The sequence below is a fragment of the Xiphophorus maculatus genome, chromosome 5 (assembly GCF_002775205.1).
Source record: "Xiphophorus maculatus strain JP 163 A chromosome 5, X_maculatus-5.0-male, whole genome shotgun sequence".
Taxonomy (NCBI): domain Eukaryota; kingdom Metazoa; phylum Chordata; class Actinopteri; order Cyprinodontiformes; family Poeciliidae; genus Xiphophorus; species Xiphophorus maculatus.
The window spans coordinates 4,857,210-4,876,936 of record NC_036447.1 but is presented as its reverse complement, the minus strand read 5'-3'; the positions used below and the strand labels follow the sequence as shown (position 1 = coordinate 4,876,936).

General features: G+C 35.9%; 1 protein-coding gene across 2 annotated transcripts; it reads left to right on the top strand.

Moving 5' to 3' along the window:
• The first annotated feature begins 227 nt into the window (after window positions 1-227).
• On the top strand, window positions 228-18,437 carry ero1b (endoplasmic reticulum oxidoreductase 1 beta). Of its 2 annotated transcripts, XM_005816150.2 has the most exons (17): window positions 228-335; window positions 529-709; window positions 4,481-4,600; window positions 5,738-5,821; window positions 6,193-6,234; window positions 7,014-7,096; window positions 8,182-8,255; window positions 10,197-10,317; window positions 10,756-10,802; window positions 12,335-12,346; window positions 12,433-12,459; window positions 13,553-13,645; window positions 14,452-14,698; window positions 15,413-15,482; window positions 16,197-16,283; window positions 17,015-17,148; window positions 17,232-18,437. In XM_005816150.2, exons 2-17 carry the CDS (start codon window positions 545-547, stop codon window positions 17,290-17,292), a joined length of 1,467 nt encoding a protein of 488 aa, XP_005816207.1. In that variant the 5' UTR covers window positions 228-335; window positions 529-544; the 3' UTR covers window positions 17,293-18,437. The 2 variants fall into 2 exon arrangements, with proteins under 2 accessions (XP_005816207.1, XP_023189774.1); XM_023334006.1 differs by lacking the exons at window positions 228-335; window positions 529-709 and adding an exon at window positions 1,296-1,461.
• Window positions 18,438-19,727: the final 1,290 nt, after the last annotated feature.

The following is a 19,727-nucleotide window of genomic DNA, read 5'->3' as shown; positions in this document are numbered from 1 at the left end:
CAAGAGTGATTGACAACTCTAAGACTCTCCTTCTGGCTCTGATTGATTACTTTAGCATATTTGTTAAAGTAATCATGCTTACTTTAACAAATATGTTATTTGTTTCTATTTTTTTTAAATAAAGGTTGCATTCTGTAGTTTTGCTAAACTTTATGTGGATATTTAGTATCCCGTCCCACACTCCATTCCAGTTGGTGGCGGCTGCGCACCAAACGTTGCTTTGCAACCGTCAATAAAAGACAGGAAGAAGAAAACAGAGCAGCGTAGAAGAAGAAAAACGATGGAAACTGTTTTTTTCCGGAAGGAAGACGCGTAATTGTGTGTTTTAATCGAAAGTAAGATGGATATTTGGTGGCCACATACTTAGAAAGACATGTTTCGTTCTTTCAGCGTGTCTCCGTGTGTTTTTATGCAGTGTGAGCGGACTCTCCAGTTTTAGCCACAGTTAGCCCGGTGGCTAACATCCCACAGATCGCAGTCGAACAGAGAGAGGCTGAAGTTTGTTTTTTCCTTGTCCATCGTTGACAGCCCAGCTCCGTGAGGGATGTGGAGGATAACTGCACAAGCCTGCTGGGTTCTGCTGTCCATCTGCTTTCTGGGGAACTTAGTTTTTGGTTGGTTTCAACACAACAGCGGAAGACCCCAAACGCAGCACAACGAGCAGCAGAGCAGCGAGTCGGACAGTGCGGATCAGAGCTGCCTCTGTCATGTAAGGGCACCTTGCAAACATTATTTTTAGCCGCTTTATGTGAAAATAGGTTTGTTTTTACCCAGAATTACGTGTTATCATGTTGCTCCCTTCAGTTCTGTGTCTCCATGCAGCATTTTGTATATCAAATATTGACGGTGCAGGTCTGGATCTCTGGTCTCCCGCTATCCTGCAACTTTTCTAAGTCCCAACTTCTGTTCTGCTAAATGTAAAAAGCAGTTCTGGATCAGAACCTCTGATCCAGGTGGGCTGCAGAAACTCTTCAGGACATGAGCCACCTCACTGCCACACAAAGCCTTGTTTTTGTTTCCAACAGCATTCGGGTTTTGTGTGGGTGTGAACATAATGCTTTTTTAATTTCAGCTCAAACAGGTCTGACTCCCACGGACAAGTCCAAATCGTGGTGTGTTCTCATTGGCTGCAGGCCTCATCCTCCCCTGTGCCTGCTCATGGAAGTTGTAGTTTTTACTCTGCTGTGTTTTAGTGCTATACAAAGGACACAGTTCCCCTTAAAACTACAATCAGAGCTCTTCCGTCAGGCGGGGTTTGGTTCTTTTGGAGGTGGAGTCGTGTCCGGGGTTGTTATGACAGTTCTGCCTACAGAAACACTTCTGCTTTGCCCCAGCATATGGAGAGCAGTTTCACCAACAAAAGGAGAACTTTGTTAATAATATCAGAAGAAGGAAATGATGCTGAGAACAACTGGGTTCTCTATTATGGTGCTGGCTTTCAGTGGACTGCTGCACTCAGAGGTCAGCTGTACTTTAATTTTTCATGCTTCTGTTGCGATAACAAGACAAACTGGTATTCCTGAGTGTCTGCTACACTTGTGCTATTTATATCTAGTTGGATAAGTGTTATTGTAAGCTGTCTTTAGATTATTTTGTAAGTTTATTTCCTAATTCTTGAAAGATAAATTCAAGCATCAGTAGTTAATTTCAACATTTTGTTTTCATAAACAACAAAAAAAGAACAACTAAAAAAGTAAGTTGAGTTTTCATAAAGAGTTTAATTTGGTACTATTATATTCCCACTTAATAAATTTTATGTCTTTCTTCATTTGCGTCTAATAAAATCCCTTGTTTGTCACATATGTTAGCTTCTTGAGTAATGAATCGGTTTGATTCTGAAAATGAAACACTAATCTGACCGGTGAGTCGACAGAAACGTCTGTAACATACAATACTTTTTGAAACCTCAGTAAATAATTTCAACATGTGGAAGTATTTCCAGTAATGCGCTAACTAACCCTGACTAACTGATTTTCATCTGATGCAAATTCAGGCAGTAGAAGTCGCCCGGGACGCAGCGTAGCCAACGTATATCTGACCAGGAATTCGAAAGCTTTTCTTGTTTGAAGGTTAATGCATCAATTTAAAAGATTTTGATGAGATTTTCTCCATGTTTTTTCTCCGCAATGAATAACAAAACACTTATAAATATAAGCTAAATGTGGTCCTGCTGCTGCTCTGTTTACATCAAAAATTAGAAAATAGATATACATTGTTTTTCACTTATAAAGAAGGTTTTAAGGTAATATAAATAATCATTCTACTACTTTAAAGAGAACTAACTGAAAAATGTTATGCTCTGATTTTGTTTAGGGGTTTAGTATCTTGATACCTCGAAAGTAAAATCTGTTCTCAAATTTGGCTGCATAGAAATGCTTCTGTGTATTTGTAGAAAAATATGTTTCAATATTTTTTGAGGAACCAGTACACATTTTTTTATGGTAAATGCCTCAAACTTTAAATTTCAGGTACATCTTGTCATAAATCTGAAGATAATTGTGCATCTAATTCAAGTGATTTATAAAGATTCTGTAAAAGTTGTTTTCCATGCATGAAAAACTTGCATTTATATAGAATTAAAACATGGTTTGTCATATTTATACCAGAGCTTCTAAAGAGGAACTTTCTTGCTGTTTGACCAGGAAATGTCCTTCAAATCCAATATCTAGTCGATTTCTAGGATAGCTTTCATTCACTTCTCAAAAGTACAAAATACAAAAATGTATTTCATTATCTTAGAAATCGTACCGCTTCCTTAGATATTATCAGTTTATCTCGCTTCCTCTTAGTTTCATTACTATAAAAAGACAGTTCTTCCGTGTTTTTCGCCACTCAAACCACATTTTGATCGCTTCAGGGTTTCTGGAAGTTTCTGTCTGTTGAAACCGAGTCGTTCTTTTCTGCTTTTTAAACATGTTCTCTCCGGAGGATTGATTGCCTTTTTAAGTTTTTATTTTTAAGCCATCATTTGTATTACAAACTGAATTTGACTGCATTTTACTTTAACTAGGATCAAATTGATATGTTTTTTTATGAGGATGAATTTGTGTTTGTAATTCTGAATAAAAACTGATGGTTATTGTAAATGGGTGCCTCTTAAACATTTAGGTTAAATGTTTTTTTTCATTTTACCAGAAGGTATTATCTATGTTTTGGAGAGGCCCAGTCAAAGTTTTGACTTGATAGAGGAACTATGAAGAGAAATTTGAGTGATGGCATGGCTGCTTTCTCATTCCTAAAGATAACTTGTCAAAATATTGGAAACATTCAAAGAATGGTCCATAACTATATGAAGTGTTTATCATTATAATGCTAATAAAGAGATTTACTTCATTATTGAGAAAGATTGCGTCATTTGAAACGTTGTGCATCCTCTTTATGAAGCCTCTTCAATCAGAGGCTTCTTCAGCTTTGCTGTAGCACTGACTGTTACAGGAGATTCTTCCTGCCTACAGCCATTGGCATTTACAGCAACTCTTTGCAGAAACCTGGATAAAATGAGTTACAATATTGTATTTCCTTGTGGGACTAATAAATTATTTGAATTGATTTAATAGAATATTTAATAAAAGTCAAATAAAACACTTTGTTTTTTTTTAAAGTTGTTACTTTCGGACAAAGACAAACTTAGTGGTTCAATGAAAATGTTTTAAAATTGAAATATTCCAGGGGTGTGAATAATTTACCTGTACAAATAAAATTAATCTTCATAATTTCAGTATTAGATTTTTTTTATTTACCCCATAAGCAAACATTTTCATCAAAGCCTATTTCATTGCATTTTTTGTTTCTTAAGTATCTCAGACAATGTTGTTAGCTTTGTTCTTCCAATCTCAAACAGTGAATCGGATATGTAAACAATAATTTGGATGAATTGTTTTCTAGTTTGTTAAATCACTTGTTGAAACAAAGCCACCTGTTTACCTCGGTGTGTTGCAGCAGATTTGCATAAGAAAGAAAACTCTACAACATTTGCTGGACGTCTTAATGTTCTCTGGTTTAGGTTTTTGTTGTAGTAGAGGCTCACCTCAGCGTTAGCATGTTTGACCGAATGGGTTGGGATTTCTTTTTGTTTTTCTGGGCTCCGATAATAAAACACATTGTGTGTTGAAAGTATTATTAACGATGGTTCAAACTGGTGGTGGTTTGTGTGCCAAACCTGCTGTTGCAACACAACTCAACTCCTACCTCATTCCATCTCTTCTTTTGGTAAATTAAATGCTTAAATCTCACATTTCATTTAGTTATATATTACTTCCTAAATATGTCACATGCTGTTATGTTCTAGTTTATCTTTCTGATAGATGTTTAAGACAGTTTATTTGGATACATCATGACATTTCGTGGGTCTTGATCAACCAACTGTTGTAGGATTTAAATTTTAGCATGAACCTTTCTTAAAAAAAGAATAATAGATTTAGAAAGTAAATAAATCTTGAAGTTTCAGCTAATTTGCCTTGGTTTTTGTGCTCTGCTTTAGCTCACAGGGGTTCTCGATGACTGCTTCTGTGATGTCGAAAGCATTGATGTTTTCAACAACTTCAAGATTTATCCTCGCATCAAGAAACTGGCGGAGAGAGATTACTTCAGATACTACAAAGTAAGCGGATTATGAATCAGTGTAATTTACGGTCAGAGCTTTAAACATTATCCAGCAGGTGGAAATAAATATAAGGCGTCACATTCATCACTGGCATAAAAAATTGGTTCTTTTTTTAAAGGTTTACGTCCTAATAACTTAGATGTATTGAGTTTCCATGGGCTTTGAAATCACATTTGTTTTGTTTTATTACTAATAAAATAGAATAGAAATATAATTTATTGTCAAAGAGTGATAAAATTCAGGTGTAACAGCAATAAGATAAGTGGGAGCATACTAATTCAAACAAAGGTAAAAGTATGCCTGCAATTCAAAGTGATAAATCGATTAATCAAAGTTTTTGTTTTTGAAGATGTAAGTTTTGGAAAATCTACAGTTTTTTTCTCGCTAATGCGCTCTTTGGGTTTCCACAGTTAAGAGTGAAGCTATCATCTTACTTGACAAGCGTGTTTCAAAATAATGCAAGAATAATGAGTTTATTGTTGCCAGAATAAAGTTGTAACATTAGGAGAATGTAATAATTTTGTGAAAACTCCTGCATAAAAAAAATAACAAAAAATCAACTGAGGAATGTTGAGCATCTTTTGAAGTTATACTTTGATATCTGTTTTTACAGATGAGGAAAAAAATTTAACACATCAGCATCAAATTGTTATCAGCAGCAGGACTTTGAAACAATTGAGCAAATGGCTGAATAATTCAAAGAAAGAGCCGCAGAGCTGCTGAAGTTAGATCTCAATAACTATAGAAACTTTTTTTTCTTCAAAATTACTTTTTACTCATCATTTTGAGATGTTCTGGTAAAATCTTTAGTCTTTATTCTGCTACTGTTATGAGTATGTCGTCATAATTAAACAACAAATATTGTAGCCTTGCTTTAATACAAAGGGATGACTGAAATAAAAGGCACTTTTTAAAAAATTTTTCTGTCTTTTGTAATTCCATACCAACTTCCATGTTTTTGTTTTTTTTAAACAAAGAGCCTCCGTGTAAGTTCTGAACAATGAGTCTGTTTATATATCCAACCGAGCATAAAGTACTTGTAGAGTTAAGTGAGTCTTGAATTCAAGCTGGGAAGCCATCATGATCACCAGAATGTCTTTTAGACGCAGTGACTCCATGTTTGTTTTTTCCCAGGTGAACCTAAAGCGTCCATGTCCTTTCTGGCCCGATGATGGACATTGCTCCATCAAAGACTGCCATGTGGAGCCCTGCCCAGAGGTCAGAGTTCACCCACACTTGCATCACAGATTCAGTCAGATGAACTGGAAACTTTATTCCACTATTTAGTTCTATTTAAGTTATCACTACATGCAATTTTCAGTTGATCTGCTGAAGTTTATTTATGTTTTTAATTAAAAATTTTTCATAACTAGAGTCGGTAAGTGATATATTTTATTAAATTGAGATAAGAGGAAGAATTCTTCCTTTTCAAACAGAAAAGTAGAGACAAGGAAATGATTGTGTTCTTGGTTATGTATGCAGATCTTTTCTCATGTTCAGCTGGGTGCTTGTTTCATTTTGTATTTTGAAATAAATGAATAAATAAAATAAAAAATATGGTGCTGACTTTGTTAATGTCGGTTTTGCAGAGTAAGGTTCCTATTGGCATTAAGTCTGGAAATTACAACAAGGTAAGAAAACCTCTTAAAGTGAATTTCTATTTACAACCGGGTGCAGAGTTTAGCTGTCTGATTCAGCTGTTTTAATTGTAACACATCGATTCTAGAGAATGAAAAAGCCTGAGGAAACTTTTAAATCGACCCTGATTTTCTTAATTTAATTTAATTTAATTTCTTTTTTAACAAAGTCACATCTGTAGCTGCACAGTTGACAATCATAACCCCACTGTTGACAACTTAGCAACTTTGTTGCTACATTTAGTGACTTTTCAGACAAAAAAATCAGCATTGGGCAAAATTTGAATGTCAGGCTATTGACAGATTGACAGATTGACGACAGGCCAGAAAACTGCTATTGGTGACCCCGAATTTCCAGGTCTCTTCTTGTAGGAAGAAACTAAAAAAAAAAAGTGAAGCTACTGCTTTCACTTTCTCTTCTCACAAAACCCAAATCAAGCAAATGAAAGTGTTCATGATGGGCCTTAAAGAAAAGTCATGTAAATATTTATAGACTGCATGTTCAGCTTTATTATCACAGCTGTTTGTTTTTATAATTGAGTGGAAAATGATTAATTCTCTAAATTCTTGAAAAGGGGTGGGATACTAAAATTCCAGTCTCGACAGTTTGTCAAGGCAAAACAGGCGAAAGTCGAAGATATTTTTTATTTCTTTTTGTTTTTAGGCAAAATTGAAATTACTCACATGCTGAAGCAGTTTGTGATTACTTAAAGGTGTTGTTATTCTGCTGGTTAGCTCTTGCTAACACATGCTACCTCCTTGTGTGTGTTCAGTACTCCCAGGCAGCCAACACGATGTCGGACGAGGCTGAGTGTGAGCAGGCTAATAAGCTCGGCGCCATCAACAGCACCCTGAGGTCAGACCACGCACCTTGACCCGCCTCTGTTGGCTGCAGGTCAGGGGTCAGACTCCTGCTGGAGATGCTGTGTACCCCATTTTCAAAGTGCAAAGTGATTTTAGAAGCAGGTTAAACAAGTACCTCCATCTCCTGAACCCTGACACAGCTAGCACACCCTAAAACTGAACAAGTAATGTCTATATTAGTATTAGTAATACTTCCTTTCCACTGATGCCAGGTGGCAGTGAGTTTATAGAAAAGGGAAATCATCCCCAACAATAGAAGACTAACAGCTAGTTTCTCAGGAAACTAGCTGTTTCCTGAGAAACAGCTAGTTTCTCAGGAAACTAGCTGAGAAACTAGCTCAGCTAGTTTCTCAGCTAGAGAAACTAGCTGAGTTTCTCTAGCTGAGAACCAGCCAGGACCATATTGGCTGGTCCTGTACAAGCCAATATGGCTGCAACTAGTGATTATTATCCATTTATCTGATTATTCTGGTGATTAATCATATAAATTCTTCAGATTTTTCATTAAACTATGTAAGTTTTCTATACAATATTGGCAATACATTAAAAGATGGAAATAAACAAACCAATTCCATTTTTAATGAAGAAAATTAACATTTCCTAAAATGCAATAACATGACATTCCTTTAGTAAATTTGAACTGGGTGAAGCTAAAAAAAGATGCAACTTGAGGAGTTTTGTGTAAAACATATTTACAATGTTTTTTTCTTATCTTAAATGCAAAATGTAAATATATTTTCTAAAATTTGGAATTAATTACTTCTCTGAGTATACTATATTTTTATAACAAATGGCCTTTTTTAAGTCTGTGTAGTTCAGTTAGCAATTAATTTACAAACTGTTATTTGAATAATTGATTCATCAAGATTAATGTGATTAATCATTCAGCCCTAATGGGGATGTTGGGTAACTTACTTTAAATGTCCTAACATGTTTCAGGTTCAGCTCTGATCTTAATGACATTCTGCTCATCAAAGCATCTCGTTTTTGTTTTCACTGGTTGAACATTTGGGATCTTAATGATTGATGCATTCATTTGGTCTCTTTTCATTCATTTTAAGTTTTACTTTGTTACAGTAACCAGAGCAAAGAGGCCTTTGTTGATTGGGCGAGGCACGATGATGCTCAGGATCACTTCTGTGAGCTAGACGGTAAAATCCTTCTTATTCTCAGCTACGAATTAATATAGACATTAATAAATAATCTCTGACATATTCTGTCTCTCATCACTGGGATGTTCAGCAAACATAAATAATTCTAGTGACTAATATGTGTAATATATGTGTCTGATATGAAATCTGTAAAAGATATGAAAAAGCTGAAATAAACAGAAGAAGTTAAGGGATATGACTAGGCCTGTCGCGATAAACGATAAATCGATTAATCGTACGATAAATTAAAACTATCGACGTCATTTCAAATATCGGCATTATCGTCTCTTCCGGCCTTTTTCTCTTTCTGTTGATGACACTGAATGAAAAAAAGCTCAACTCCGGTGCTCTCCACTGACTCCTCCCTTCCTCATTTCCTTAGTGTAAAGCCCAGCGCACACGACAGGATCTTAGAGCTGTCGGCCGATTGTCGGCCCATTTTCAAAACCTGACAGATCACATATTAGCCGACAGAAATCCTAGGTATAAAGGTTCGATCGGGTTCGTTCCTGCCGTGTGGTGTCCAACAATGGGCACAAAATAATGGCTACAAGTTCAGTTAACTAATTTTAAAACCAGGCACTAATCAATGCTTTACTACAATCTACCTGCAATGCATGTGGCTAGTGTCAGCGTAAAGTCCTGACTGAATGAAAATCATTATAACCTATTTACGTCACGTTAACGAAGAACAGCTGAAAAGTTACCGGGTTTATCAACTGCGGTAGCAATTTCGCTCCAACTCCTCCTCTTGTCATTTCTATATTCTTTGCATGTTGAATAAACATTAATGTTGTTTCCACGTCGGCTGGACTTCGGGTTGCGCCGTGTCAGCTGTTTGGGATTCGCCGAGGTAATTTCCCCTCAGAAAACACTGAGGAGAATCCTCGCTTTCTGATTGGCTACCTGTCACATTCAACAGGCTGCGTTAAGCTCCCAGTCGGGGAAAATCCCTGATTTAGATCGGAGCGGCAACGACGATCTACCGTAACACACCACACAATCTTAGAAAGACCAACTTTCTAAGATTGTCATAAGGGGAAAAATAGGAGCAAAAATCATGTAGTGTGAACTATTGCATCAGGTAGTCGATGTGCCCATCTTCTCTATTTAAATCTAATTATTACTGAAGGGCAACATAATATACAGACTTCATAATCTGCACTCTTTTGGTTGAAGGCAGTATTTATTTCCACTTTGGTTTTATGTTGTTTAGTTTTTATCAAGTACATTTTTTGTTAATGGAGACTGAGAATCCATTTTATTTTTGTTTTTGGTTGTTTTGTTTATTTTGTTTATCAGCTCCAGTGTTACATATTCTTTTGAAAATAAAGTGTATCTATCTTTGGCAGGAAATCACATGCATTATTACGTCATTTCCATTAAATCAGTGTAAAAAGGTCTTCAGACAATATTATCGTTTATCGCAATAATTTTTTGAGACAATTAATCGCTCAGGAAAATTTGCTATCGTGACAGGCCTAGATATGACTATATTTTAAAGTTTGAATACCGTTTCTAGCTGAAAGTATGTGGAAGTAGTTAGGCGTGAAAGGGTGTAATGTTTGTAGCAGAATTTTTCAGAAATTAGGGAATTTCCATTCATTTCAACAAGGCCCAAGATGATCATATAAAACTGAATATTTCCTAAACCGTAGAACATGTGAATATCAAAATATGTAGCCGTAATGTCCTGAATGAGCAGATTATGGTGAAAGTTGAATGGTTGAAGCAGCACAAAAAGTGGAGGATGTAGAATCTTCCTCAGTCAACATTAAAGTGGTTCGGATGAAGAAAGACTCTTTGTTTCTTCTGGTTGGTAATGCAGGATGTAAACTGGAAATTAAAGCTAAATTAGTGCTGCATAAAGAGGAGTCTTTATTGATGGGAGAAATAAGAACCACAAAACATTTATATATTACTATGTGTGGATTATTTCAGATGAAACCTCTCCAGACGCCGAGTATGTGGATCTGCTGCTGAATCCAGAGCGATACACCGGCTATAAAGGGGCTTCTGCATGGAGAGTGTGGAACAGCATCTATGAGGAAAACTGCTTCAAGTGAGACCAGACAAACATTAGCGCTGTCACATTTCATTCAGGGTTCAGGCTGAAGCTCAGAGCCACAAACAAAACATGAATTTAAAACCAAATCGCTTGTTTTTATAACACATAACATATGAAAACTGCTTAGATTTTAAAATTACAGAGCAAAAATTACAATTTTGTTTCCAAATTTAAGATATTTCTTTCAAGGTAGTTTGCATCTTATTGACAAAAAATTGTTTCATATTATTGCACAATAAATGCAATTTTCTGGTGGCAATGTTACAATTTTACATTTTAAAATATTGCTCAGTTATTAAGCACGTTAAGAGCCACAGAGGGATATCTAAAGAGTCTTAGGTTGCAGACCAGTGAGCTAGACATTTGGCAACAAAACAAAGTTTTTCTCAGTTGTCTGTGCGTGTTTAATAAATGTTTGCTTTTCTGTGGCAGGCCCAGATCAGTATACCGACCTCTGAACCCTTTGGCTCCCAGTAGAGGTAAGTCAAGTCTAAGTGTTTGGAGTGGAAGGCAAAACCCCCCCAAAAACCTGGAAAACTGGGTTTAAAATCACCTAATGGACACAGACAGAACATTCAATTAAAAAAAAGAAAGAATCAAATTATTTTGTGAATTCATGAAATCAAACTTAGTTACATTAATGGACCAAAACATGCTAGGTCACATTCAGGCTGAAGTGCCTGGATAGTGGTGATGGTGCAGGATGAAGTGTAAACCTGCATTGTCTGATTAACTGTTGAATTTAATGAAACGGCAAGGGGCCCTGCAGGGGGCCCGTGACGTCAGAACCAGTTGCTCAAAGAATTTCATGACCACAGCCAACCGTGTGGCAGGTCTGGAGTAATTCAATCCTGTAACGGAGTGCTTTGTGGGAACTGGGATGGTGATGGCGCCTTTGAGGCAGCAAGGAACCTCACACAGCTTCAGAGATTGGTTAAAGTTGGTCTTTCTTAAAACTGTCAAACAAAAACAAAACGCAAGGAAACAATAAGAGTGGATGTAAACAGTTCAATGAAACGCTGCCAGGTCCATAAATAGCAAACATACAATTTAAAGATTAAAGTGACACTAACAGAGATTCAGTAATATCCTGAAAGACCCATTAGAAAGAAAACTAAACAATAATAATGTCCAACATGACACAACGTTTGTTTTTATTTGTAATCAGATGCACCAAATAGTAAACGGTTACGCATCATAACTGTCCAAAAATAAATGTGAGCAAAAATCCTTCCAGCTGCACAGCATTCAGAATAAAGGGAATAACTGTCCAGAGCTCAACAAAAAAAAATAGTCTAGAAAATTATTAGAACTAATGTAACAGAGCTGCTCTTGCATTCTGCCATCATGAGTGGCGCAAAAATAATATTTAGCCTTTTCTTTTTTTTTTCAATTAAAAAAAAAAAAAAGTCCAGTTCAGCACCATGGACAGCACCGCCACTGAAACCATGTTCATTTGAGACTGGAGCAGACTCTCTATGAACACTGAAAACTGGTGTTCATTTTAACAATTTTAGAGCTGCATTTACTGAGGAAACATATTATGTTCAACATAAGCAGGAAATCAGTGCAGATATTAGATGTTCAGAGTTATTCAATGTCTGTTAAATTCCCCTGATCTGGTCAGAGACAAGTAAAAAAAAACAAAAAACACTTCAGCAGGAAAACCAACAAGGAACAACAGACAGTAAAATCAAAGATCTCAGTGAGAGTAATAGATAAGCGTCAGCATAAAGTTTATAATTTGTTTGCACTGGGGTTTTTATTAAAGGTGATTAAAAATAGATTTTATCATTTGACAAATTGTAATTAGTAACAGTATATATACAAGAGTTAGGGATGCTAGTTGGAGTGGATTAAGTCTATTCATACATTAGTAGTCTAATGTACGTTTTGACATGAATGCATCATGGGGGCAAAATGGCCACCACTAAACGAAACATTCCACATTAAATATTATTATTTTAATGACCTTAATGTAAATTTCTTTTCTTTATTGCTCTGTTTTCAGGAGACGATGATGGTGAGTGAAACAACTGGCTGCACAAGACGTCATTTTTAATTGTGAACTCAGATTAAGAATCTTTACTTCTGTTTCTGGCGCCACAGGGGAAGGCTTTTACAAGTGGCTGGAAGGTGAGTTCATTTAATGCCAGTAATTTTATTTGATTCACTTTTCCACCTCCAGGGTACAAAAAGATGTAAAGTAACAAACTCTCCAGATCTGTTTCTGTAGCTGACAATTTTAGAACCTGGAATTATTTGGTGGACATTACAGGTGGGAAAATAAGCTTTTGATAAGAATGTATTTGTTGTTGATGTCAAGCAAGAAACTTTGGCAGTTAGAGCTCAAAACTGGAATGAAAGTGGAAAACCAGGAAGAAATGTGACAAGAAAAAATATGTTTTGATCACCTGTCATTTAAATGTTTGGAAGAAAACAACAGTAGATATCAGGGCTAGTAACTATTTTCATTTACTCAGTTACATTTACTTCAGTAACTTTTTGGAAAAATTTTTACTTTTACAAGTATTGTACGATGACATACTTTTGAATTTTGTTAGAGTAATTTAATTATAAAGTGTCACTACTATTATTTGAGTAAAATTTCTAGATTCTCTTCATTGAAAGAAGAACAATCATGTTCACACACACCTGCAGTTTTTGTTAAAGTTTTGTAAGTTTTATATTGATAGAAACAGATTTGGAAACATTTTTCTTTTGCTTGGTTTTGTAATTATGTTGTCTGTATGACTTATTTTAATTTTGAGCTTTAAAATACCCAAATTTCCACGTAACTTTATATTTTGATGCATTTGATTATGTATGTTATTTTTGAATATTAAGTGTTTTGATCAGTTACTCAGTACCTTTTACTAAATACTTTTTTACTTTTACTTGAGTAATTTCTTGGACAGCGAATTTTAACTTTAGCTAGAATAAAGATATGTTGAAGTGGTTCTACTCTTACTTGAGTTCAGTTTTTAGCTCCCAACTTCTGCCAAAAGCTAACAGTCATTGGCCTGAGAGCATTTTCCACGAGTCACTTCATCACTTTGGAAGCTAAAAAGATTCACAATCACATTTCCGCAGACTCTTAATATGATCATTTATAACGCAGTAGATAAAGAGAAGCTAATTTAGATGGTTGGTTGGTTTGAATTTAATCCCACATAGTTTTGGTGTTTGCAGTTTGATAAAAAACTAAACAAGCTCTCTTTCTGTCCAGGTTTGTGTTTGGAAAAAAGAGTTTTCTACCGACTTATCTCGGGCCTCCACAGCAGCATCAACATCCACCTGTGTGCAGAGTTCTTGTTGGACGGTATGAACATAAACACACTCTTAAAACACTAAATTCAGTCATAATCCACAACATTCGCAATAATTTATTTCCATCTTTTTGTTTTCCAAAAAAGACTTTCTTAGCAGATTCATGTTATGAATGCCAACTAATTATATGGGGCATGGTTATAATAGTTTTGGATTTTTCATTATAGTTTACCTTTACTTTGTTGTGAGTTTTTGTGTAATTCAGTTGTTACATTCTAGTGTGATTGCTAGTTTTTAGTAGTTAAATGTTGTTTAGTTTTAGGTTACCTTTTAGCATTTACAGAGGTAGTTTTAGTTTGTTTTTAGGTGCTGAATTCAAAAAGGTCAAAATATTGTATTGTGATTATGTTTAAATTGATTGGTAATGAACACTCAACAGAAGATACCGTTTAAAAAAAAATGTATTCAGTTATTGTTGAGTAACGACCAACTGGTGTTTTCTCTCAAATTTTGTTGTTGCCATTTTGCAGACTAGCATAAATGTTGCCAGGAGGATTATGGGATACCGTAATTTTGCAGATTGTTGATGTAAACTGCTTGTGTGTGGAAAATATTTGTTTCACATCAGTTCAAAAGCTAATAAATTGATTGATAAACACAAAAAAGAAGGATATTATGTCTGTAATTTTAGTATGTTTTAGTTTTATAAATGTGATATAGTTCCAGTTAGCTATAGTTTTTCCCCATAAATTATTTCAGTTAATGAAAATGTTTTCTCCATTTTATTTTTTGTTATTTTGTTAGTTTTGGTTAAGTATAATAACCTTGAAATGGAGGTGTTTCTGTCTGTAATGTCAGAGGGCTGGGGCCGCACGGTGTGGGGCCCAAACATCCAGGAGTTTCGCCACCGCTTCGACACGGCGGAGACGAAGGGTGAGGGAACGAGGCGGCTGAAGAACCTCTACTTCCTGTACCTCATAGAGCTGCGCGCGCTCTCCAAGGTGGCGCCATACTTCGAGCGAGCGATCGTCAACCTGTACACTGGAAGCTCTGAGGAGGACGGAGAAACCAAAGAGCTGCTGCTGCAGATTTTTAATGAGGTCAAGTAAGAAATCGCCACAAACTTTCCACTAGTTTTGATACCAACATGCATTATTTGTGGATTCTCATAATTTTATTAACTTGCATCCTCTTTAGAAGCTGCAGATTAGGGCTGAAATGATTAATTGTGATGAATCAGCTAATTGTTAACTAGAGCAGACAAACTATAAAAAAGGTAATTTGCTCAAAGAACACCACCATCAAAGCTGTATTAAGCTAAAAATGTACAAAAAATTGAGACATCTTGCATTTAAGATAAAACTTATTTTTCTGTGAATATGTTCTACCCAGAATGCCTCAAGTGACAGTTTTAGCCTCACTCAGTCCAAATTGCTTAAAACCCCCCAAAAAACCTATTAGGCACCTTTTGCGATTCAATTATTAATCCATTAATCTAAAAAAAATATCTACAAATCAGCTCTGCACTGTATTGATGTTATGTCAAGCAGAAATGGTGGATCTTTTTAGCTGCAAATGCATCCTTTGTTACAAATGCTACATCGTTGCATTTTAAGTAATAAAATGTTTACTTTCTTACTTAGAAGGAATAAAAAAATTTATTAATGTATTTCTAAAGCTACATTAATAAAAAATTGAATGGTCTACAGATTATTCAGTTGTCAGAATAATCCATAGATTAATCAATAACTAAAATAATTGCTGTTGCTTTAGATTTCATGAGACGGTTTTTACAGTTGTTGATTTTTTTGTCTTCCAGAAGTTTCCCAATGCACTTTGATGAAAAGTCCATGTTTGCCGGACACAAAATGGAGGCTAAGACTTTAAAGGTGAGAATTAAAGCTACAATAAGTATAGAAGTGAATAAGTGTGCATATTTTTAGTCATAAATTTGGTTTGAAAAGCAACTTCAGTTGTGATGTGTCAAGGGAATAGCAACTCTCCTTCCAGGGAATAACGTTAAAAGTATTTTTACCTGACAGTAGTGGACCATGATGGTTGACAGCTACAATTCCCCAGGTAGATCATAGCCGTAACAGGTTTATGTTTTTTAAAGGTTTTGTTGGCTCTAGTGGCCTTTATTTGAAAGAAGTTCGACAGGAAAGAGGGTAATGAGAGAGGGACATGCAACAAATGTCGCCAGGCTGGGAGTCGAACCTACAACCACCGGCACGAGGACCAAGGCCTCAGTACGCGGGTTGTGCTTTGCCCCTGCGCCACCACAGCAACCCACGATTATATTTAATAGTTCAGAGGAGCAAAATACAGGTTGGTAGAGACCAACCTGTATCCACATAACCCCCCTCCACTTCCATATGTAATGTTGTTCTTGAGAAGTCACTTAACCAGGACTTGCCTGCAGAGTTTTGCATCTTTTTGTGAACATGTGAGCATTGTGAGGTCATCTAGGTGAACAACACTTTTTTTAAAAGTCATGTTGAACGGTCGATATGACTATAAAATGGCAATATAAGTTAATTTACCAATAAATCCAGCTTAATAAATGAACTCTGGACATCCATGTCTCCTTTTCTGTCATTCAGGAGGAATTCCGGCTCCATTTCAAAAACATTTCCCGGATTATGGACTGCGTGGGCTGCAGTAAGTGTCGGCTCTGGGGAAAGCTGCAGGTCAGTCTCGCTCTCTCTTTACTCATCAGGTTGTTGCTAGGTAACCAATAAATGAGTGAGTTGATGCCACCAAAGAGGTTGTGAAGCTAAAGCCTTTCCTCTGCCTACATCCCCCAGAATGCCGTTCCGTTCTGGATCAGAGTTCAGTAAAATTCTATCGGACTTATTTTCTATTCATATTGATCACGTGTGCATAGTATGAGGGAGTATTAAGGCCAGGGTAAAAAATAAATATATACATAAAAAAAAAAATTACAAGAATAAAGTTGTAGGAGAATAAAGTCAAAATATTTCCAGGATAAAGTCAAAAATATTTTCAGAATAAAGTCATAACATTATGAGAATAAAGTCAAAGTAATACTTGACTAAAGTTGCAGTAATATGAGGATAAAGTCAAAAATATTATGTGATATTATGACTTATTTCTCATAATTTCTTTTTAGCCTGGCCCTAATACTCCATTGTAGTATTGATTTTATTGTTTAATCATCCAGCCCATGTGTAAAGTATTATAAAGTTTTTCAGTTGAAACATTTATTATGCTGTTTATGTTCTGCTGTGAATAAAAATATTGGTTCATGTGGTTGGAACGTCTTTTAATTTTCACTTTGAGTTTTCTGGAGTTCAGGTTGTAGAACCAGTTGACTTGAAGATACCTCAGTAATGTTCTTCTAATCAGTGTAAAAAGTTTTTCTTTTCTGCCAACTGAGTCAGCTTTCTGTTGTGTGCAGACTCAGGGTCTGGGCACGGCTCTAAAGATCCTCTTCTCTGAAAGGGAGATCCAGAACTTACCAGAACACAGCCCGTCAAAGGGCTTCCAGCTCAGTCGGCAGGAAATAGTGGCTTTAATGAACGCCTTTGGCAGGTAGGTTCCCATAGCAACCGTTGCTGTGTAGCTAAACGGTCCAGTTGGAGCATGCTCAGTATAATCTTTCTCTGCTGTTACAGGTTGTCCACCAGTATATATCAGCTGCACAACTTCCGCCTGATGTTGAAGGAGAAGAGGTAACAGAGGAAGAGGCTCTGGCCCAGATGATGATGACGATGGGAGTCAACTCAGCAACATTTTTCCAACATCAAGGCATCATTTTATTTTTCATCCTGCTAAACCTTGACTTTGATTTTTGCTGTTGAGCTTTTCAGGTTTTTTCTTTTCTTTTTCTAAAACCCTCAGATGAATCGTTGTGATGTTTGTCGCGTTGCGGGACGAATTTCCTTTCCTGTTCCTGCAGATGTCCAAGGATAAGATGGACGCTGCCACCACATGCTGCTTATTGCACTTCATGTTTCACTTCCTCCTCTTATGAATCAGCTGAAGCCTGCTGACTTTTCCAAAATTCGGAGGCCTGATTTAATGGGCCCCACCAAAGCTTTGTGTTCTTACAGTAGTTTGTGTTTATGCCACAGCTTGGACGAAGTTCTCTACTGGATATTTCCACTTCTCATGCTTCTGTTTGGCAGCTTCCTGTCCTCCTCCTAAAGCTGAGGCTGCTGAATTTGAAAATTAGGGTGAGGTAGCCCTCTGACTCCCATTTATGTTAATGTTTTGCAGCTTGTATCATGTAACATCACAATGACCCTAACAGCTGGAGGGTAGGGCTGGGCAATGCATCAAATGTTTGATTTTTTTTCACCAACGCTCTCCTTGGGTTTCATACTTTAGAGTGACATTAGCATGCAGAGGGCCGCCATCGTGCTTGACTTACAGCTTTGATTTTTTGGGGTTTTGAATTAAGACCAACTCTATGATAAAGTATTCGGGTCAGTATTTTTATTTTTAATTATTAGAATAAAGCCATAATATTACAAGAATACAGTCATACGATAATAGAGTCATAATATTAGAAAAATAAAGAAATAATTTTATGAGAACTTCAACACAAAAAATTTAAAATTAGTGAAGTGATACTTTGATATAAGTTTTACAGATAATACTTAATACTTTATAGAAATATTTAATCTTTTAACACATAAGCACTAAATTATAAGTAGCAGGACTTTGAATCAATCGTGTTAACATTAGGTCTTGATAACTTTCAGCACTTTTTACAATGGTGTAATTGGGCCATAATAGGTAGAAAAAAACTAATACATTTCCACTAAAAAAATCCAAAATCTTTAGATTAACCTCAGAAATTTTCTTTCTTCTAATTTTCAATTTAAATTTTTGACTTTTGGATCTCAGAAATTTCTGTTTTTAATAGAACATTTCTGAGTTTTTGGTGGAACATACTCCTTTTTTCTATCGTTGGTGGCCCTAATGCACTGTTGTATTTTTTCTCATTAAAACAACTTTTTGTCTGGTAAAATTGCATATTCTTCTAATATTTCTACAATATTCTCGTAATGAATCAAAGTCTTTGTAGCCTGGCCCTAATACTCCTTCATACAATTGACTGATATAATAGCCACTTTTTGAAATTATTTTCTCTCATTTGTAATTTCTTTTTTTACAAAAGAGAGCAAGAAGAATAAAATGGATTAACATCGGATCTAGTACAAAAAAATATTTTATTTTTAAGTCCCATCGCCCAGCCCTACTGGAGGGTCATTAGAGAAATTTGAATTCTTTTTAACCCAATTTATGCCTCTTGGACTCTGATAGCTGCTTTGGCTTCACACATTCAAAGCGAGGTTGTTACAGTGGACTCCTTCACTATTTAATTATTTTGGCTTCTGCAGAAGTTTGGTTTTATGCTACAGAAGTTGAACTTGAAGAGCAGGTTTATGTGCACGTTGTCTCCTTTTTGAATTACTTGCAGCAGACTGTTTGACTTTAGATCAGTTTTGAACATTTTAGGAACACAGTTATTTTACAGATAACACTGGATACAAGTGACATAGGAGCAAACAGCGAGGAAAGCCAGACGTTTTTAAGAATACGTATCTGTTTCCTCAAAGGTAGGACTGAGAGGACTGGAAGCTGCGGTGGTTTTTGCTGCCTATTCCAAAGACTTTAAGAGAGATGGAGTTAGTTATCCTACTAATTTATTTAGTAAAAAATGCATTCCAATATAACAGATTTGAAAGCAACTTCAAACAAGCAATCCTACTGATGTGTGCAGTGTTAGGTCAAGGAATAACAGGAAAACCTTTTTGCTTTTCTAAATCATCACAGGCCAGAAGGGAATGAGGAAACTGTGGTGCCTGGACCTTTTATGTAATAAGAATAATAAAAAACATTGAACATTCTGGCTCACGAGATGTCTTCATTGTTTGAAACATGACTACATGATGAAAGATAATTTCAATTAATAAATTTCATCTGTGCCTCTTGACTTTAACCATAAAACTGTAATGAAACAATGATCAGGTTGAAAAATATGTCCCCTTGTTCTCAGCTTTGTTGCATATAGACGGTCTTGACCAAATAGTTTTGCGACTCTTCTGGTAATGTAACTACGTCTCTCTCTTTTATAGTAACACATACAAGACATAATTCAT